Source organism: Trypanosoma melophagium (assembly GCF_022059095.1).
Source record: "Trypanosoma melophagium isolate St. Kilda chromosome Unknown ctg12segment0, whole genome shotgun sequence".
Classification (NCBI taxonomy): Eukaryota; Euglenozoa; class Kinetoplastea; order Trypanosomatida; family Trypanosomatidae; genus Trypanosoma; species Trypanosoma melophagium.
The window spans coordinates 77,282-92,584 of record NW_027125138.1 but is presented as its reverse complement, the minus strand read 5'-3'; the positions used below and the strand labels follow the sequence as shown (position 1 = coordinate 92,584).

Genomic DNA, 15,303 nt, shown 5'->3' with positions numbered 1-15,303 from the left:
CACAAGTATATATATATACATACTCTCTACACACTTTACCCTGGTTTTATGCATATATGTGTAATGATGTGCAATAATGAGTATAAATGTGTATACAAGTTTGATAACTATTTCTACAAGCATCAATAATACCAGCGTTTCACACTAGTTTGTTAATATCCACACATCAATTATGTAGTACCATTAGCGGGAAAAAATTCAACCGCAACCCCTAACAAGAACTAGAGTTGATATTGCTTACAGTGTCTTTCTTTTAGTTCCTTCTTTTTTCTATTGCTTTCTCATTAGAAATTAACATTGCTTTGAAATTTATTATTTATTTGCTTCTCGTTCCACGACAGGGAACAATGGCTAGCGGTGTTACTTACAAATGAGTAAAGTGAAGAGGAGAACTACACCCATAATCGTTAGCATTGATAAAACCATTTAAGAAGATCAAAATAAAGAAAGAAAGAGTAGGTTTGCCTTCCGTTCATTACATAAGTGAATTCCCAACATCACAGAAAAGTAAAAAAAAGGCAAAAAAAAAACAAGTAATTGAGAAAAAAAATCCCCCCAAAGGAAAGTCTCCGAATAGGAGAAAAACAAAAACAAAATCAAACATCATGATATTTCCGCCTTAAATAATCGTTCGTAAATCCGTGTCTTTCTTTAGAAGAATGGGGACACATAAAACGCAGAATAATAAGGAAAAGAAGAAAAGAGAAATCATTTTTACCCTTGTAGTCCCGCAGAAACAACGTAGTTCACGCAAAGAAATATTCGAATTGATTTTCCCCATATATATATATATATATATATATATATACTTTTTTTTTGCATTGCCCTTCTTCTTTTCCCTCCCTGTTCTTATCTAATCGTGACGTTATAATTGAACCTGTACGAGCGCTATAAGCAATGTACTGACCATAACGACAATCTCAAGAATATTCACAATAATAATAGTGATACGAAAAAAAAAACATCAGAGGTCAACAAAGTTATTACACCCCCAATATGAGAAAAATAAGTAGGCAAGTAACAAAAAAGAAAAGACAATATAACACTGGAAAGCAAAGAAGATCAAGAAAAAAAAAATAAGGTAGATAGACATCACAGAGAGGTAGCACAACATAAATATGTATATATATACATTCATAGAAATATCTCAAGCCCAGTATGCGTTTTTTTTTCAAGTACAATAGCGAAACATCATTTCACCCCGTGGGCAACACTTTCCTAAAGCATTTTTATTTTCGCAGGGTAAACGATAAACGCCAGAGTAACACAGAATAAACAACAACAATAACGACAAAAAAAAAAAAAAAACGGCACACTTTAGAAGGGACATACATAAGCTGCCCATCGCATCAAAATTGGACGCTTATCATGTGGTGCTGGTGTGTACAAAATTCCATCTGGGTGTCTTGAGGGTACAATTTCCCCTTCATCCTCATCCATTTCATTATTAATATCCGAAACAACTGGACTTGCGAGTTGTCGTTCCCGCCGTTCATCATTGGTGCTGTAGCTATACAAAAAGTCCACCACATGACTAGAATTCGAGCAAATACACTCATCCACGATGGCATCCGTGTGGTTTGCACCGGGTACGAGAATAAACTCAATCACTACTGGTCGTACACGTGATTTGACTGCCTGTAAATATTCAGTGCTGGTGTAACGCTCTGCAAGATGGGCCCGCTGGGCATTACGCATCACAAATGCGATATTTGCGGATTCTGATAATGGGGCACTACAGTCAGCATCACCGTGAATAAAGAACATATACTGTGGAAGGAAATCAAAGATGTTCTTTGGAATCGCTTCTCCCGTCTCAGCACATCGTCTTTCAGTAAAGTAGGTGTTTAGTGAATAGCGTGGCATGTTATCACGTCCACCGGCTATTTGGTAAAGCACACGTTTATATAATCCTCGACGGTGAAAGTGACGCACAAGACCACGTATATTATAAATACCACTAACCCCTACATAACGTTGAATACTTTGTCGAGGGTTATACCGCTTAACATTATAGGCAAAGTTCTTCCTCTGTGTCTTATTTAAATTCTCCTCACTGTTACTACTCTCCCCATCACTTTCCGTATTCCGATGGCGATGATGATGATGATTATTATTATTATTAGAATTAGCGGCGGCCTGTTGTGCGTGCAGTTGTGCCTGTGAGAGAAGCGACATCATTGTGAGATGTGCACCGGCGGACTGTCCAATAAGTGTGACATCCTCTAAATCGCCACTGTATCGTTCGGCATTCTGCAGTACCCATTGAATAGCATCCGACACATCCCGCACCATTCCCTCCATATCCGTTTGTGGAAAGTTGCGATAATCGGGGCAAAATACAATATAACCACGTGCCGCCAATAAACGGGCAATGAGAAAACTCCACAAGTTAGATCCTATTATCCACGCCCCACCAATAATGGAAATCACAATAGGGAATCGGCGGCGGTGTAGTCGTGAACGTGCGGAGATGGTCTTTTCCTGCTCCATCATACGAAAGAGGGCGTCTAGTGGAATTGGAAGATAAATATCAAGTGTGGCGCGGTTGTGTAAATTCTTTCTATCCTCCTCATCCTCATCATCGTCTGATTCCGCCGTAGATGGAGCGTCCATCATCACTTCATCAATCTTCGGATCTGTATTCCTCTTTTCCCCTGATGTGGGTGCTGTGACTGTTCCCTCCTCTGCTGTTTCCGTTCCTCCTGCATTACCGCAGTAATATCGCTGGATCGCTGATATGGTATTGGCGAAGGAATCACTACTACTGAACTGCAGTGCACTATCGCTTGACCCGCCTGTTGTCATGCATTGTGGGAGTCCAGACATAAATCGACCATCCGCGGGATTTAGTGAAGTGGCGAGAATCTCCACGGCGTTCGGTTGGCCCACCATAGACTTTGTAAAAGATGTAGAGACTGTGGGATTATTTAATGCGATGTTGTTGTTATTGGCTCTTGCAGCGAGTACTTCCTCCGCACCGTACAAGAGAGGACCATCACGTGTGATCTTCTTAAGAAATATCTCAAGATTGCGGCGTTTAGTGCGTTTCGAGGAGCGATACGCCACACGACGAATGATATTTGGTGATAGAATATACCACAGAATGTGAGGGAGAAGGTACTGCAGTTCAAGCATAGCGTATAGAAAGAGACGTATTGCCATAAAAACCCATTTTATACCAACGCCCATTGCGGCAATAAGTTGCGCTGTGACACTTATCATCCATAGTATTTGCTGAATAGCATAACGCATCATCTTTAAAGTCTTTCTATTTCTTTTTTCTCAAGAGATAAATATATGTGCCTATCTTCAATTGGTTATTGCCACCAAGATAATATTATCTTACAGTTTCTCTCTCTTTTTTTTTTTGCTTTCTTTCCACTAACAGGAATATACGAATAGCACTAATTTATCAGAAGGTATAAATATTTTTTTAAAAATTCCTTTTGTAATTTTGTAAAGTATTTCTATACTTGTTTCCTCTTTAGCTTGCTGTTGCCTTTTCAGCGGCTGGGAGAAGAAAAAAGAAAAAAAAACAGAAAAAGAAAAGAAAAAAAATTCATCATTACCAAATTTCCAAGAGAATTTATGGGTACAATTAAAATAAGGAAACATACAATGGGTTAAAGAACAACAAACAAGGAAAAGAAAAGATAGATAGAAAGGGAGGAGTGCAATTAAAATAAAACTCAAGTGTACGGTGCGCAACGTCATCTCACACTCCTCACAATTGTTATGCTGTTACACATACACACACAGTGAAAGAGAGAGAGAGAGAGAGAGTGAATGAGAGAAAGACATACATATACATTGTTAAATGTGGAGGTTGTGGATAGTCTGTGTTATTGATGCGGAAACACAGCAACGGAATAAAAATAAAACAAATGCGAGGACAAGCGCAATAAAAATACCCAGAAAACAGGGGGAAAAAAAAAAGAAAAAAACAAAGCACAAACCAAACAAACTGAAAAGTGGCACAAAATTCAATTTTCAGAAGTAATCTGATCCCATAGATGCAAAAAGTACAATCCATGTACAGTTTCATCGAGAGACAATAACTTGGGAGTAGTGCCCATTTGAGTTCCAACCGCAGCTACATCACCACTATCATTAACAGTACTGGTAGCAGCATCATTAGTAGTAGTAGTAGTAACTGTTGAGGTTGATGTGGTTTGTTTTTTTCTATTCTTTTCATACCTTTCCACAGTTCCCCCTGAAGTGGAAGGTGGTGGTGGCAGCATCTCTGGCATTTCCTCAAAAGTCTCACCACACGATGGACACTTGTCTGGTAAACCAGTAGAAACATCACGTGGAGTGCAAGTATGGCAGCCACTGCAGAAGAACGCCGTAAGAGGCTTTACGACTTCTGTAAAGAACACAACTTCCTTTTCAGGTTCGGGTGTAGATAGAGGAATAGGACTATTTCCATTCGTGTTATTTCGGTCAACTAAACTAACTCGACGGGAGTTTCTTCTTTTATCTCCTTCTTCTTCATCATTATCCTTGATGTTTGCGTATTGTCCTTGTACGGCAAGTCGTATTTTCTTCGCAATTGAGCTCGCACTATTCTCAGCGATAACAATACCTTCTGTGGACATTGGTAGTTTCCTGTTTCTATTGGTACTACTACTAATACTAATACTAGGACTATGACTATTAGTTATTTTTATTCTGGTACTCGTGATACCACCATCCCCACGTGATCGACCATGTTGGCTTCTGCTTACATTTTTTTGTGTCCCAAGTACAATAGACTTCAATGAATTGTGTTTTGGGTTATACTCATACAACTGATTACACGCCTCATTAAAATCTAACGGCCTTGTGTTTGATCCCACTGCTATCGATCTTGTCTGTTCTCCCGTTAATGTCAGACGATCATTCCTCTTACTACTACTACTATTGCTATTGCTACTTTCCACACGTTGTTCACTTTGTCCATATTGACGCACTTCTCCCATTCCCATTGTTGTTGTTATTTTTATTGGATTGTTGGGAATCCACGTACTGCGCAGCCGCCGCGGCGCCCCACTTTCGTCCCACTCCACCACCACAACATTATTGTTGGAATCACTACTGCTGTTTCCCACCGCTGCGCCTTCCCGTTCAATAGAGTAATCAGCAACGGCAGCGAGAAGAAGTGGATAGAGTGTGCGTTCCGCCTGGGAGACTCGCTCTTCCACATCCTCTTCGACTTCCTTTTCTATACTTTTATCTTTTTTCTCTCTTGCTACAACATCCTGTTTCTTCTTATTCTTGTTATTATTGTGATGGGTGGACTCTGCTGGTGTGTACTGTCCCTCATACCATGGTGGAACTACACTTGCTGGAACATCAATTTCAACACCCACCGACTTTGATCTTGTCATTCCCTGCAATGGAAAAGAAGAATGATTATGACTCAACAAAACCTGATCTTTCGCTTCTCGTTGAGATTGTAATAAATTATCATTATCATTATTATGATTGTGATTGTCTTTACGTGCCGTTGTTGTTGTTGTAACTCCCCGCTTTACAACTTGACGTGATTCCTGCCGGCCGCCCTTCCGCAGGGACGCCAGTGTAATTTCAATATTACGCAGTCCCTCTTGTCCTTTACTGTACATGACACACTTCCTTCTTCTTGTTCTCTTCCAGTTGAACTATAGGGTGAATAAGAAAGAAATAAAGAATAGGCTGTTATTCCAGTAACAAAATCATATTACTTATAATACACACTTACACTTCTTCCATTTTTTCTTTGAATATATATAAATACGAAAGAATGGAGAAAACTTCGCAATGAAGGGGCTGTGAAATTAAACTTCATTTGCATTACTACTTTATTTTTATTATTACTCGTACCATCTTACCACAAATGAAAAAGAGCAATTAATAGCATTGGTTCTACGAAGAAGTCAATATAAAACTGCAAAAACAAAACAATAAGGGAAAAAAAGAAATTAGAAATAGATTGGGGAATAGACAAAACCGAGCGAAGAAAGGGATTAAAAAACAAAACAAAACAAAGAGAGCCAGATTAAAAATACAATTATGTATTAATATCTACTCTTTTATGCACATATTTACGCTTACATAATATATATATATATTGCTTGTGTGAATTTTTTTATTTTATTGCTCCGTTGCGGTGCAGGTTTCGCCTCCTTTCCATAGGCGATACCGCAACTGCGCATTCTTTGGCAAATATACCACAACCGGCACTTTACTGTTGTACTGAATCAGCTGTGGACTGTAAATTGAGAGAAATTTTTTCTCAGGCAATACACATGGCATCGGTGCATAGCGTGTAGCAGCCACAACGGGTCCAAGCTTCACAAAATAATATGTGTAATCGTGCCCAGGCACCTCATGTGCACTAACAATCCCTGAAATATAGTGCCGGTTCACGGTATCTACTGCCTCTATACGACCAGGCAGTAATTCAAGCATATAATCATCACGTTCTGCTTTCTCATTTTCAAGTGGATCAAGAAGAAACACACAACGTTTCTCATTTTCAGCCGGTAGTGGTAATTTATCGTGCACAGCGCGGTATTGTCTTCCTGTGGCTGCCGCTGCCACTGCCTTTACTATTCTTCCCATTTGCACTTCAATGAATAGTAATTGACAGGGGGTAAGTGCACTACAAACACGCAGAGAGAAAAAGATAAAGGTAAATAAAAATAACAACAAAAATGAATTAAATTACACGTGTTATTATTTTTTTTCTGTTGCCTTCTTCTCCCTCTTGAGTACTTCTCTGCCACTTTAACGCCGAGTGTGCCTTATTGTGATCACTGCTGTCCTTCCTATACCTTCTACAAGCAGCAATAGAAAAAAAAAAAATAGGAAAAAGAAGAAATATCTACAATAATGATAAAAAAAAACAGTCATACCAATTGTTTGGAGAAATGAAGGAATATTGTGATGGTGATTATTACTCACCCACACATCCACACGGACTCTCCTTCACTTTCTTAAATTTATTTACTCGTTCTTTCGTTTTCTTCATATTGTCATCTTACTTCAAACTCATATATCTGTGAACCACAAACCACACACCACATACAGGAAAATCAACATATATTACAAATACACACACCTTCTTTGTGTGACTAACAAATACAACAAATTCCGTTCACATATGCTTCTTTTTTACCTCCATCCTCATCACTTCGGTTCACACCCCACCCCCTAGTGTTCTGGAGGAGTCACAAAATTTCTTGAGATTGACTTCACGGATTCGATGTTACTGGTTCCTCTTGATTTGCATCTTTTGTTTTTGTTTTTGTTGCTTTTTTCGCTGTCTTCGCCTTCTTTGCCTTTTCAACACGCTCTTCCATCCTTTGCTTGTACTGATGGATACGACGTTGCACCGCCTTATTCGGTGGCACCAGTGTATGAAGCGGCTTACGGCGTGTTTCTGGCTCCAGTGGATTTGGAATCTCCTCCGTTGGTGTGAGTTTATCAACCAGTCCACTTCGCACAAAGTACATATATCCACTGTACGGCATATTGCTTTTCTGCGACCACCACTTCATGGGCCGTGCACTCGGGGCGTCATCAAAGACGTAGTGATCCACACCTTGATGAAGATTGTATTCAAATAACACGATTGGGGCACCCGTGACAAATGGTGATCCGATGCTTCCACCGGTGGGATACACTTGTTGTTTCTGCTGCGGTGATGTACTCCCCATCACCACCGGTTTTGACATTTGCAGTTTAAATGGGAGATCCACTTCAAGTGGGACGTACGGCGGGGGTGTGCGTGTGGCCCAACTCACAGGTAACAATATTTCCATATCATCATCTTCTTTATTATTATTATTATTATTATTATTATTATTCTCCTTGACGGGTGTCACGAGACGCGAGTGGAGGGCGGCGTTGTGTGCGAGTTGATGCACAACGTCCAGTGCGGTGTGTGCGGGTGCCTCAAACTCCCCAACGTACATCCGCCGCTGTTGGGCGATTTGCGTGGAGGCGATCAAACCGACCGCCTCCACCGCCCCGCCGGCGAAGTGCCGCATGTGTTCCCGCAGGAGGGCGACGTCGCAGTCATTTTGGCGGCCGACGGCGGGCGGGGCGGCGAGGGTGAAGTCGTGTGCGGCGAGTTGACCCTGAAGGGCGCCGACGCGGCGGGACCGCTGCCAGAGCATCGGCTTGCGGCTGAACCACGTGCCATATCCCTCCGCCTGCGAGACCGCCACGACTCCCCGCCGCACACCAGGCCGGCCGAGATGCACTAATACGGATTTATTATTATTATTATTATTATTATTATTATTATTATTATTATTATTAATATTATTAATATTTATGTTATTATGATTGGTGTTGATGGGTTCGATGATGTCATGGGCGTCGAGGGGGCCAACGTGGAGAATGTCGGTGCGGAGTCGCTCACCCCGTACGCCATAGGCACAGGTCACGTAGGATTGCTCAATAATTCCACGCGGGTGGAGAACACTGTGCTGGACGTGTGGGAGTAAATAAACACCATGGCCTTTTTGTACAATGTGTCGCAGGGCGTAATTGGTGTGTCGGGCCATACATTCAAGGGAGAGAAGTTTATTGTGATTGATCACCACACGAGGACCCTTACTATCATCATCACCAATATCATTACTACTACTTCTACTAGCATTATTCTCCCGTTCTTTTCCGCCATCTGAAGAGGAAGAAATAACACTAGTAGTACTAGCAATAGTTGAAGTAGAAGTATCTCTTCTAGAGGCACGACGAGGGCGTAGTGTTACTTCAGGAAGCAACAACGGTGCCCACTGCGGATCATCAAACTTATATGTGACAACATACGAATTAATGTTATTTACACTTTTGCTGCGGCGTACATTGGCTACACAGAGTTCATCCGCTCCCCTAACCCAACGATACGGTTTCTCCAATTCACCCGCGTGCGAGTAACGCTCTTCTCCCACAGCCCCATGCAATTTCACATGAAGAGCCACTGACAATGTGTTATTAGAAGAAGAACCACTATTGCTACTATTGTTTGATTCACCACCATTCCCTGGCTTCTGCTTTAGTAGTGGTAAGGTAGCGTTGGGTTGAGCAAATGCCATTGGGTACGTCAACAACCGCAGTCGTTCCGTACTGGGCTGACGCTTTATTGAAAGAAGTCGAAGTTGTTGTCGCATCTAATTTTTTATATTATTGGAGTGGCGATTCGCAATGATATATATATATATATATATATATATATATATATATATTAATTCTGCCTTCTCAAACCCTTTTTCCTGTCTTTCCAGTTATGACTCTCTACTCTAGCCTATTGAATTATCGTAGATGTATGCAAAAAGGAAAAAAATATGTGTTTCTCCTATCAAAGAGAGAGGATCAAATCGTCCTACTATTATTAATTGTTATTATTATATGTGCTTCCGCTACTGGCAGGTATATTTCCTCCACTCCACTGCAATACAAGAAACAAGAAAAAGAGAGAGAGAACAAGAAAAGTATGAAAGAAATAAGTCCTCGACAACACGGATAAGAGAAAATAAAAAGAATCATAAAAAAAAACAGGATCTAAAGGGTAGAAAATCAAAAAAAAAGAGTCTTGTCTGGTTCATTGTGTCACACACTCCCCATACATTGTATTACTTAAGGGATACAGATTAGCAACGCAAATAATAAATAATATTGTTTTGTGCTGACGAGAACCACTGTTTAGGTATGAGGTAGCGTTTATTATTTATTTATTAATTTATTTATTTTGTCTTTATTTGCTTACATGTTTACACCACCATGAAATAAGAACCATAAAATGAAACAAAAGCATATAAACCCGAAAGAAAGAAAAATAAAACAAAGAAAACAAAACAAGAATAAAGTAATACTGTGAAGCTGGGGTTCTTTAATGCTAGAAGAAAAAAAAAAGAAATAGAAGTTAGAGAAATACGTCTTAAGGGCATTTATCTTCCTTTTCTCATTCTTGCCAATGATCCTGTTAAGGTTGCATACAACATCAAAGATAAGAGAAAACCTGAGACCAATTAAGAGAATAAAAACCAGTAATAATAATAATAATAATAATAATAATTATTATTATTATTATTATTATAGAAAAAATGTCCAACGTTACAAAAATAATAATAAGTAAATAAATAAAACCAATCGAATACGTCACCCCACCACCATCAGCACACACAAAAGTGTAGGAGAAATAATAATAACTCTCTCTCTCTCTGGATGTATGTGTTTGCAATAGCTTAATGAATTACAATCGAAAAGTACCCTGGTATCAACCCCCGTGTTACTTCGAGCACTTGTCTTGGCCCCATGTTTCTTTTGAGTTTTCAATTCCATCAAACATAATCATAGAAAAAAAAAAAAATAGAAAAATAAAACGAAAATAATGAAACCAAATAGAAGAAAAAAAAAGAATACTCAGCATGATAATGTTTTTGTTTATTCCTGTTGGACTTTCGGAGGATATTGGAGAAGGGGCAAAAAGAAGTATTGCAGTACTTTTATTGCATTCCCCCCATCTCCCCACTCCTTTCTTTTGCCTTTTCACACATACACGCATACATACCATCTCATATAAATATAAATAAATAAATAAATAAATAAATAAATATATAAATATATTTATATGAGTTTAAATGAATAGCTCAACCCCTCTCTATTCTCTATGGTGTGGGGAGGAGCGCAAACATGCGTTGCACACCGCCGCCCTGCACCCGCCACGCCCCTCGAGACACCAATTGCATATCACGAACACCACAAGAAGAACAACTGCCCATACAAATACGTTCCTCCTCTGCAAATGCACCCCACACTGTGGGAGAAGATGCCATTACTTCTCTCCCCCAGTGCGGCTTTTATTGGTGTTCCACAGTCCCGCACAACGGGACCACACAACTCCAGCGATGGACAGTATGAACTTGAAAGCCCACCGTAGGCGTAACCCACACACGCCACACTTGTGATACGGAAAGACTTCTGGCGTTGGCAGCCCTTATTCTCTTTACTTGTTATCGTGGTGTTATTGATATTACTATTGCTATTGTTATTGATGGTGTTCACTTCTAGTGAAGATGTTTGTAGGAATTTCGCCTCTTGTGTCTTTTGCATGATACCCAGAATACGCAAGGCCGTCTCCTGCAACACCAATTCCTGCATATACGGTGGATAATTACTATCATCATCAAGTGGACCCGCAAACTGCCATGTTCCTTCCGTGATGAACATCTTTGCCACCAGACGGTCTAAACCCACATTGTCTTCCATGTATTGTTGTTGTGTAGTGTAGTTCACACCTTCCTTTATCATGCGTTGACGAATCTTTTCTTTAAGTACTGCACAGTGATGAGTATTGCATTCGTGGAGAATGTCATCCAACTCGCCGTTAATACCTTCAATGAAGTTCAATAGTGTAACACTATCTTTCATTTGGAATGAAGTCTCAGCCACGCCGTCTATACGCAGTCGACACACACACAGAGTTCATCACGGGGCTGAACATAAACCATATCATCTGGCATCAACTTTCAACACATCGCCATCGCCACATCCGTGATATATGGAGGAATTAAACCACTCCAGCGATGTTTTTCTTCTTCTTCTTCGTATTGTTGTTGAAATAGAGCATTCTTGGCATCTTTGCATCGTGTTTGACTCTGCATAGGCAGCTTGAACTGCTCTCGGATAAACTTCACCCGCTGAAAAACGGCAATAGCATGCGCCGCCGTCAGTGCAGGGAAGATCACCGCAAACACATTGTAATTAAAACGGATGTAATGGTAGTGTAATGAAGTAAATGCAATAAGTAATTCAACGAATGCAAGAAATAATCCACTCACAACCCACCAATTGAAGATAAAATGCAATGGTGATAACGTGAAAACGTGCAGGTACTGTAGATCTTTATTGGCCGAACCAAATGGTGCATTTAGTAAGAATACCAAGATTAAAACCGCATCCACAATCAAAAGAAGAGATGCAAGATAACTCAAGACGCTACGTCTGCATAAAAAGAATAATAAAGGCCGAATACCTGTGCATATCACGCCAAACACAACAGTCACAATCTCTACTTTGCCCCATTCCCTTTCATATATCACACCTTTTCACATGGAAGTTTACCAACGGGCACTCTCTTTCCAGAGAGAAGTCATGTGCAATTATAAATGTGGAAACCGCAAAGATGAAGAGGAAACAAATCGTCTGAAAGAGATGACCAGAAAATATAGCTCTCGCATCATAGCGAAAAGTGAATTCCTTAAATGCAACTTCTTCAGCAGAGTCGTCTTCGTCTTCCTTCGCATAATCTAAACGTCTCCCTTTACGCACCCACAAAAAACGCAGTAAACCACGATAGAGTTTACGATCAAAGGAGACTTTCCTTCCTTCATGAATTGGATTAACTCTCTCTTCGCGAAGAAATCCAGGGAGACCATTTTTTCTACCCACCTCAGGAAGATTATCGGAAAAGGGAATAACTGTAGGTTCTGTACGCTCTGAAAAAGGGAATTTATTTTGAACATCTGGGTGTCCAGATGCATGAGAAGCGGGATGTTTCGTTTTGTTTTTGCTTTTACACTTCTCTCGAAGGTAATCTAAAGAAAGCGGATTCACATTCTTTCTTGTCCCTGCCTTTATGTCTATCCTTTCTGCCAGTATCGGACTATCATCCTCTGTTGGAATAATTGTATCGTCCATGCCGTAATGCGGCATAAAATGACATCGAGGTATAGGAGGATATCCTGCTGTACGTGAAGTTTCAACGTTTTCGGTTTTTTGCTCAAGAAAGCCCACACTATCATCTTTAACGTGATGCTGAGAATACGGCACTTCCCTTGAGCCTATTTGAAACGAAGAGTGCTTCCTAGTACCATTTTGATTATCCCTTCCAAGATTCCACCATATACCAGAATGACTTCCACCAACACTTATTATTATTACTATTATTATTATTATTATTATTATTATTATTATTATTATTAATTATCTACAACATTGAAAATCTGTAAACCCTCTCTTGGTTCCACTGCAGGAACACGTATACTGTGGGGAGTCTGTATGATGCGGTAGTAGCGAATAGGTTCCGATTTACAGTCTCTTCGTGTTATTGTACTACACAGCACATCTGTAAAGACGCCATTGTAGATGCGTTTCACATCGGCCGTGCAGACTACGGCATCTGATGGGGCATAACATCTAAGCATATTAACTACCGCGTGGGCATCACCACCAATCATAGTTGCTGTAGGTGTTTTAGTAGCGGCATGCACAGCATTGCCCATGCGGTGATGTGTATAAACAGCTGTAATAGGACCATGATGGACAGACACACACAAACGGCCGTTGTGATTATTTTGATCTTGTAGCATTTTATTTACTCTTCGGGTGTTGTCCAGCATGGTGAGGGCGGCGGTTATAACAGCCACACAACTCTCATGTGGATGACAACCATCGTTAATTCCCGCTGCGAAGATGTAACGACCGCCGGTGTCGTAATTTCTTTACGTGTATTGCCCGTAATGTCTCATCAAAGGCGGTGTGAAGTGTAATCATGCAATTCACCACATGATGCGGCATCGGCGTACAACTCCACACCGCAAAGTCACACACCTCCAGAATGGCTAATGTTCCACATATGGTGCGATTAAAGGAGATGACTCGACGTAGACTGTGGGATGACCAGAGAGAACTCGGTTTACGTTCCACACGATGTCGCTGTTGCGATACACGTTCAGCCTCTGCGTGAAGTAAAGTCGTATCGTGAAACACACATCGCATTCTGCCTTCTGCCACCAGCAACTGCACAACACAAATCACAGATATCAACGTAACAATTGTGGGACGAAAGAAGTGTTCTGATAGTAATGCAAGAGGGTATGGCATAACATAGGAGCGAAAGGCAAACATACATAATGGGGTTAAAGCGATGATAGGAACAATAACGATGGCACGACAGCGAACAGTAGTAGCGCAAATGACTGGCAGTACTAAAAATAAAGCAGGAACAGTTTCAATACAAAATGCGCTCTGATCAACTTGCGATGTGTTCCTCATTTTAAAATTCGAATGTGAAGAGGTTCCAATAAGTGTATAATGTGTTGTAGAGCCTATGATCGCTAATAAAAGGGATAGAACACATCCGAATTCATACAATCTATGTTTACTAACTACTAGCTAATGTCCCTTTTTCAGGGTTTGGTTATTTATTCCTTTCCCCGACATATAGCCACACGGAAATAAAATAGTTGAAATAGTACCAATAACCAATTCTCCTATACCAGTAACCAAAAGAAGACAACCTGACCAAGTGTGTGTATGATTTGTTGAAAGCACCAATGTAAGTATGAACACCACACCAATAGTAATGGCCATAAAGGGTAACATTCGACGTATTCCCATATACAGAAACTCACGAAAACAGTCTTCAGTTTCATCATTACAGAAAATGTATCCAGAACAAGTAGTAGAAAAAAACTGTGATGCTTCTTGTTCAGTGCAGGAAGCGAGTTTTCGAATAAAGAAGGAACTCTTCGTATTACCTCTAGATTGAGATATTTCAGATAGTAGTACACTAGCCTGTGCCATATCTGAGTGCCTCTTTAAATATTTCGTCTTGCACTTCTTAGAGTTTTTACTCCACGGAATAGATTTCACATTTACAGGGTTTGCATCATCACCTTGATCCTGTTTCTCTTCATTGTAATTCTGGACATCCCTTTCACGAGACAGAGTATCCGGTATATTGACATTATGACTTCGCTGGGTATCAATTGCGTCTGAAGTAAAATGCACATAAGTTACATTACCCAAAAAGATATTCTTTAATTGTTTGGAAGTCTTTGATACTTGAAGCAAACACCGTGAATTATTCAATGGGGAATTTGGACTAGTAGTTCCGTCATCTTCAATAAGTCTTAACTTGTTACTTTTCAAAGAGTTACATGACTCCTCTGTATGACCCTCATAGGGTGATATACGTTGGCGCACGATTTCATCGCCTGAAACGGTCTTTGGAGTATTTAATACAGTACGTGGCTCTTCCCTGCCCTCTAGTACTACACTCCCAGCATCACTACGGCTGTCCCATACCCCATAGAGACTGGTCGGAATAGAAGAACCATCACTTTCTTGTGATTTTCTCCCAGAGAGAGAGAGAGAGAGATACTGTCATTGCGTACTTCTCTGATCTGAGGCGTTGTGGAGGCTACTGATGGGATGGAGTTTATTGATTGAGTTTCACAAGAGTTGCACCACTCTCTCACATTCTCATTCTCATTCTCTACGGAAGAAGTCATGGAAACTACGCAATAAAAAGGGAAATAGGCT

The 15,303-nt window shown here is 40.3% G+C and overlaps 9 protein-coding genes across 9 annotated transcripts; all 9 read right to left on the bottom strand.

Annotated features, from left to right (window-relative positions):
- Positions 1 to 1,317: 1,317 nt before the first annotated feature.
- LSM04_007809 (Alpha/beta hydrolase fold-3) lies at positions 1,318 to 3,192 on the bottom strand (the record flags this gene model as incomplete). The annotated part of the gene is made up of 1 exon (XM_067331935.1): positions 1,318 to 3,192. The coding sequence occupies one exon, from the start codon at positions 3,190 to 3,192 to the stop codon at positions 1,318 to 1,320; it is 1,875 nt and encodes a 624-aa protein (XP_067194408.1).
- A 794-nt stretch (positions 3,193 to 3,986) lies between these two features.
- Positions 3,987 to 5,609, bottom strand: LSM04_006759 (uncharacterized protein; the record flags this gene model as incomplete). Its single annotated transcript, XM_067331924.1, has 1 exon — positions 3,987 to 5,609. The coding sequence occupies one exon, from the start codon at positions 5,607 to 5,609 to the stop codon at positions 3,987 to 3,989; it is 1,623 nt and encodes a 540-aa protein (XP_067194390.1).
- A 508-nt stretch (positions 5,610 to 6,117) lies between these two features.
- LSM04_006153 (Proteinase inhibitor I11) lies at positions 6,118 to 6,588 on the bottom strand (the record flags this gene model as incomplete). Its single annotated transcript, XM_067331909.1, has 1 exon — positions 6,118 to 6,588. One exon carries the CDS (start codon positions 6,586 to 6,588, stop codon positions 6,118 to 6,120), a length of 471 nt encoding a protein of 156 aa, XP_067194372.1.
- A 632-nt stretch (positions 6,589 to 7,220) lies between these two features.
- Positions 7,221 to 9,146, bottom strand: LSM04_000807 (uncharacterized protein; the record flags this gene model as incomplete). Its single annotated transcript, XM_067331898.1, has 1 exon — positions 7,221 to 9,146. The coding sequence occupies one exon, from the start codon at positions 9,144 to 9,146 to the stop codon at positions 7,221 to 7,223; it is 1,926 nt and encodes a 641-aa protein (XP_067194254.1).
- A 1,497-nt stretch (positions 9,147 to 10,643) lies between these two features.
- On the bottom strand, positions 10,644 to 11,406 carry LSM04_000748 (uncharacterized protein; the record flags this gene model as incomplete). The annotated part of the gene is made up of 2 exons (XM_067331887.1): positions 10,644 to 10,818; positions 10,877 to 11,406. The coding sequence occupies 2 exons, from the start codon at positions 11,404 to 11,406 to the stop codon at positions 10,644 to 10,646; spliced, it is 705 nt and encodes a 234-aa protein (XP_067194253.1).
- A 98-nt stretch (positions 11,407 to 11,504) lies between these two features.
- Positions 11,505 to 12,690, bottom strand: LSM04_006555 (uncharacterized protein; the record flags this gene model as incomplete). The annotated part of the gene is made up of 2 exons (XM_067331874.1): positions 11,505 to 12,079; positions 12,195 to 12,690. The coding sequence occupies 2 exons, from the start codon at positions 12,688 to 12,690 to the stop codon at positions 11,505 to 11,507; spliced, it is 1,071 nt and encodes a 356-aa protein (XP_067194381.1).
- A 266-nt stretch (positions 12,691 to 12,956) lies between these two features.
- LSM04_001535 (uncharacterized protein) lies at positions 12,957 to 13,346 on the bottom strand (the record flags this gene model as incomplete). Its single annotated transcript, XM_067331862.1, has 1 exon — positions 12,957 to 13,346. One exon carries the CDS (start codon positions 13,344 to 13,346, stop codon positions 12,957 to 12,959), a length of 390 nt encoding a protein of 129 aa, XP_067194271.1.
- Positions 13,347 to 13,431: 85 nt separating this feature from the next.
- On the bottom strand, positions 13,432 to 14,031 carry LSM04_003254 (uncharacterized protein; the record flags this gene model as incomplete). Its single annotated transcript, XM_067331847.1, has 1 exon — positions 13,432 to 14,031. The coding sequence occupies one exon, from the start codon at positions 14,029 to 14,031 to the stop codon at positions 13,432 to 13,434; it is 600 nt and encodes a 199-aa protein (XP_067194311.1).
- A 120-nt stretch (positions 14,032 to 14,151) lies between these two features.
- On the bottom strand, positions 14,152 to 15,272 carry LSM04_000056 (uncharacterized protein; the record flags this gene model as incomplete). The annotated part of the gene is made up of 2 exons (XM_067331836.1): positions 14,152 to 15,055; positions 15,229 to 15,272. 2 exons carry the CDS (start codon positions 15,270 to 15,272, stop codon positions 14,152 to 14,154), a joined length of 948 nt encoding a protein of 315 aa, XP_067194234.1.
- Between the last annotated feature and the right edge of the window lie 31 nt (positions 15,273 to 15,303).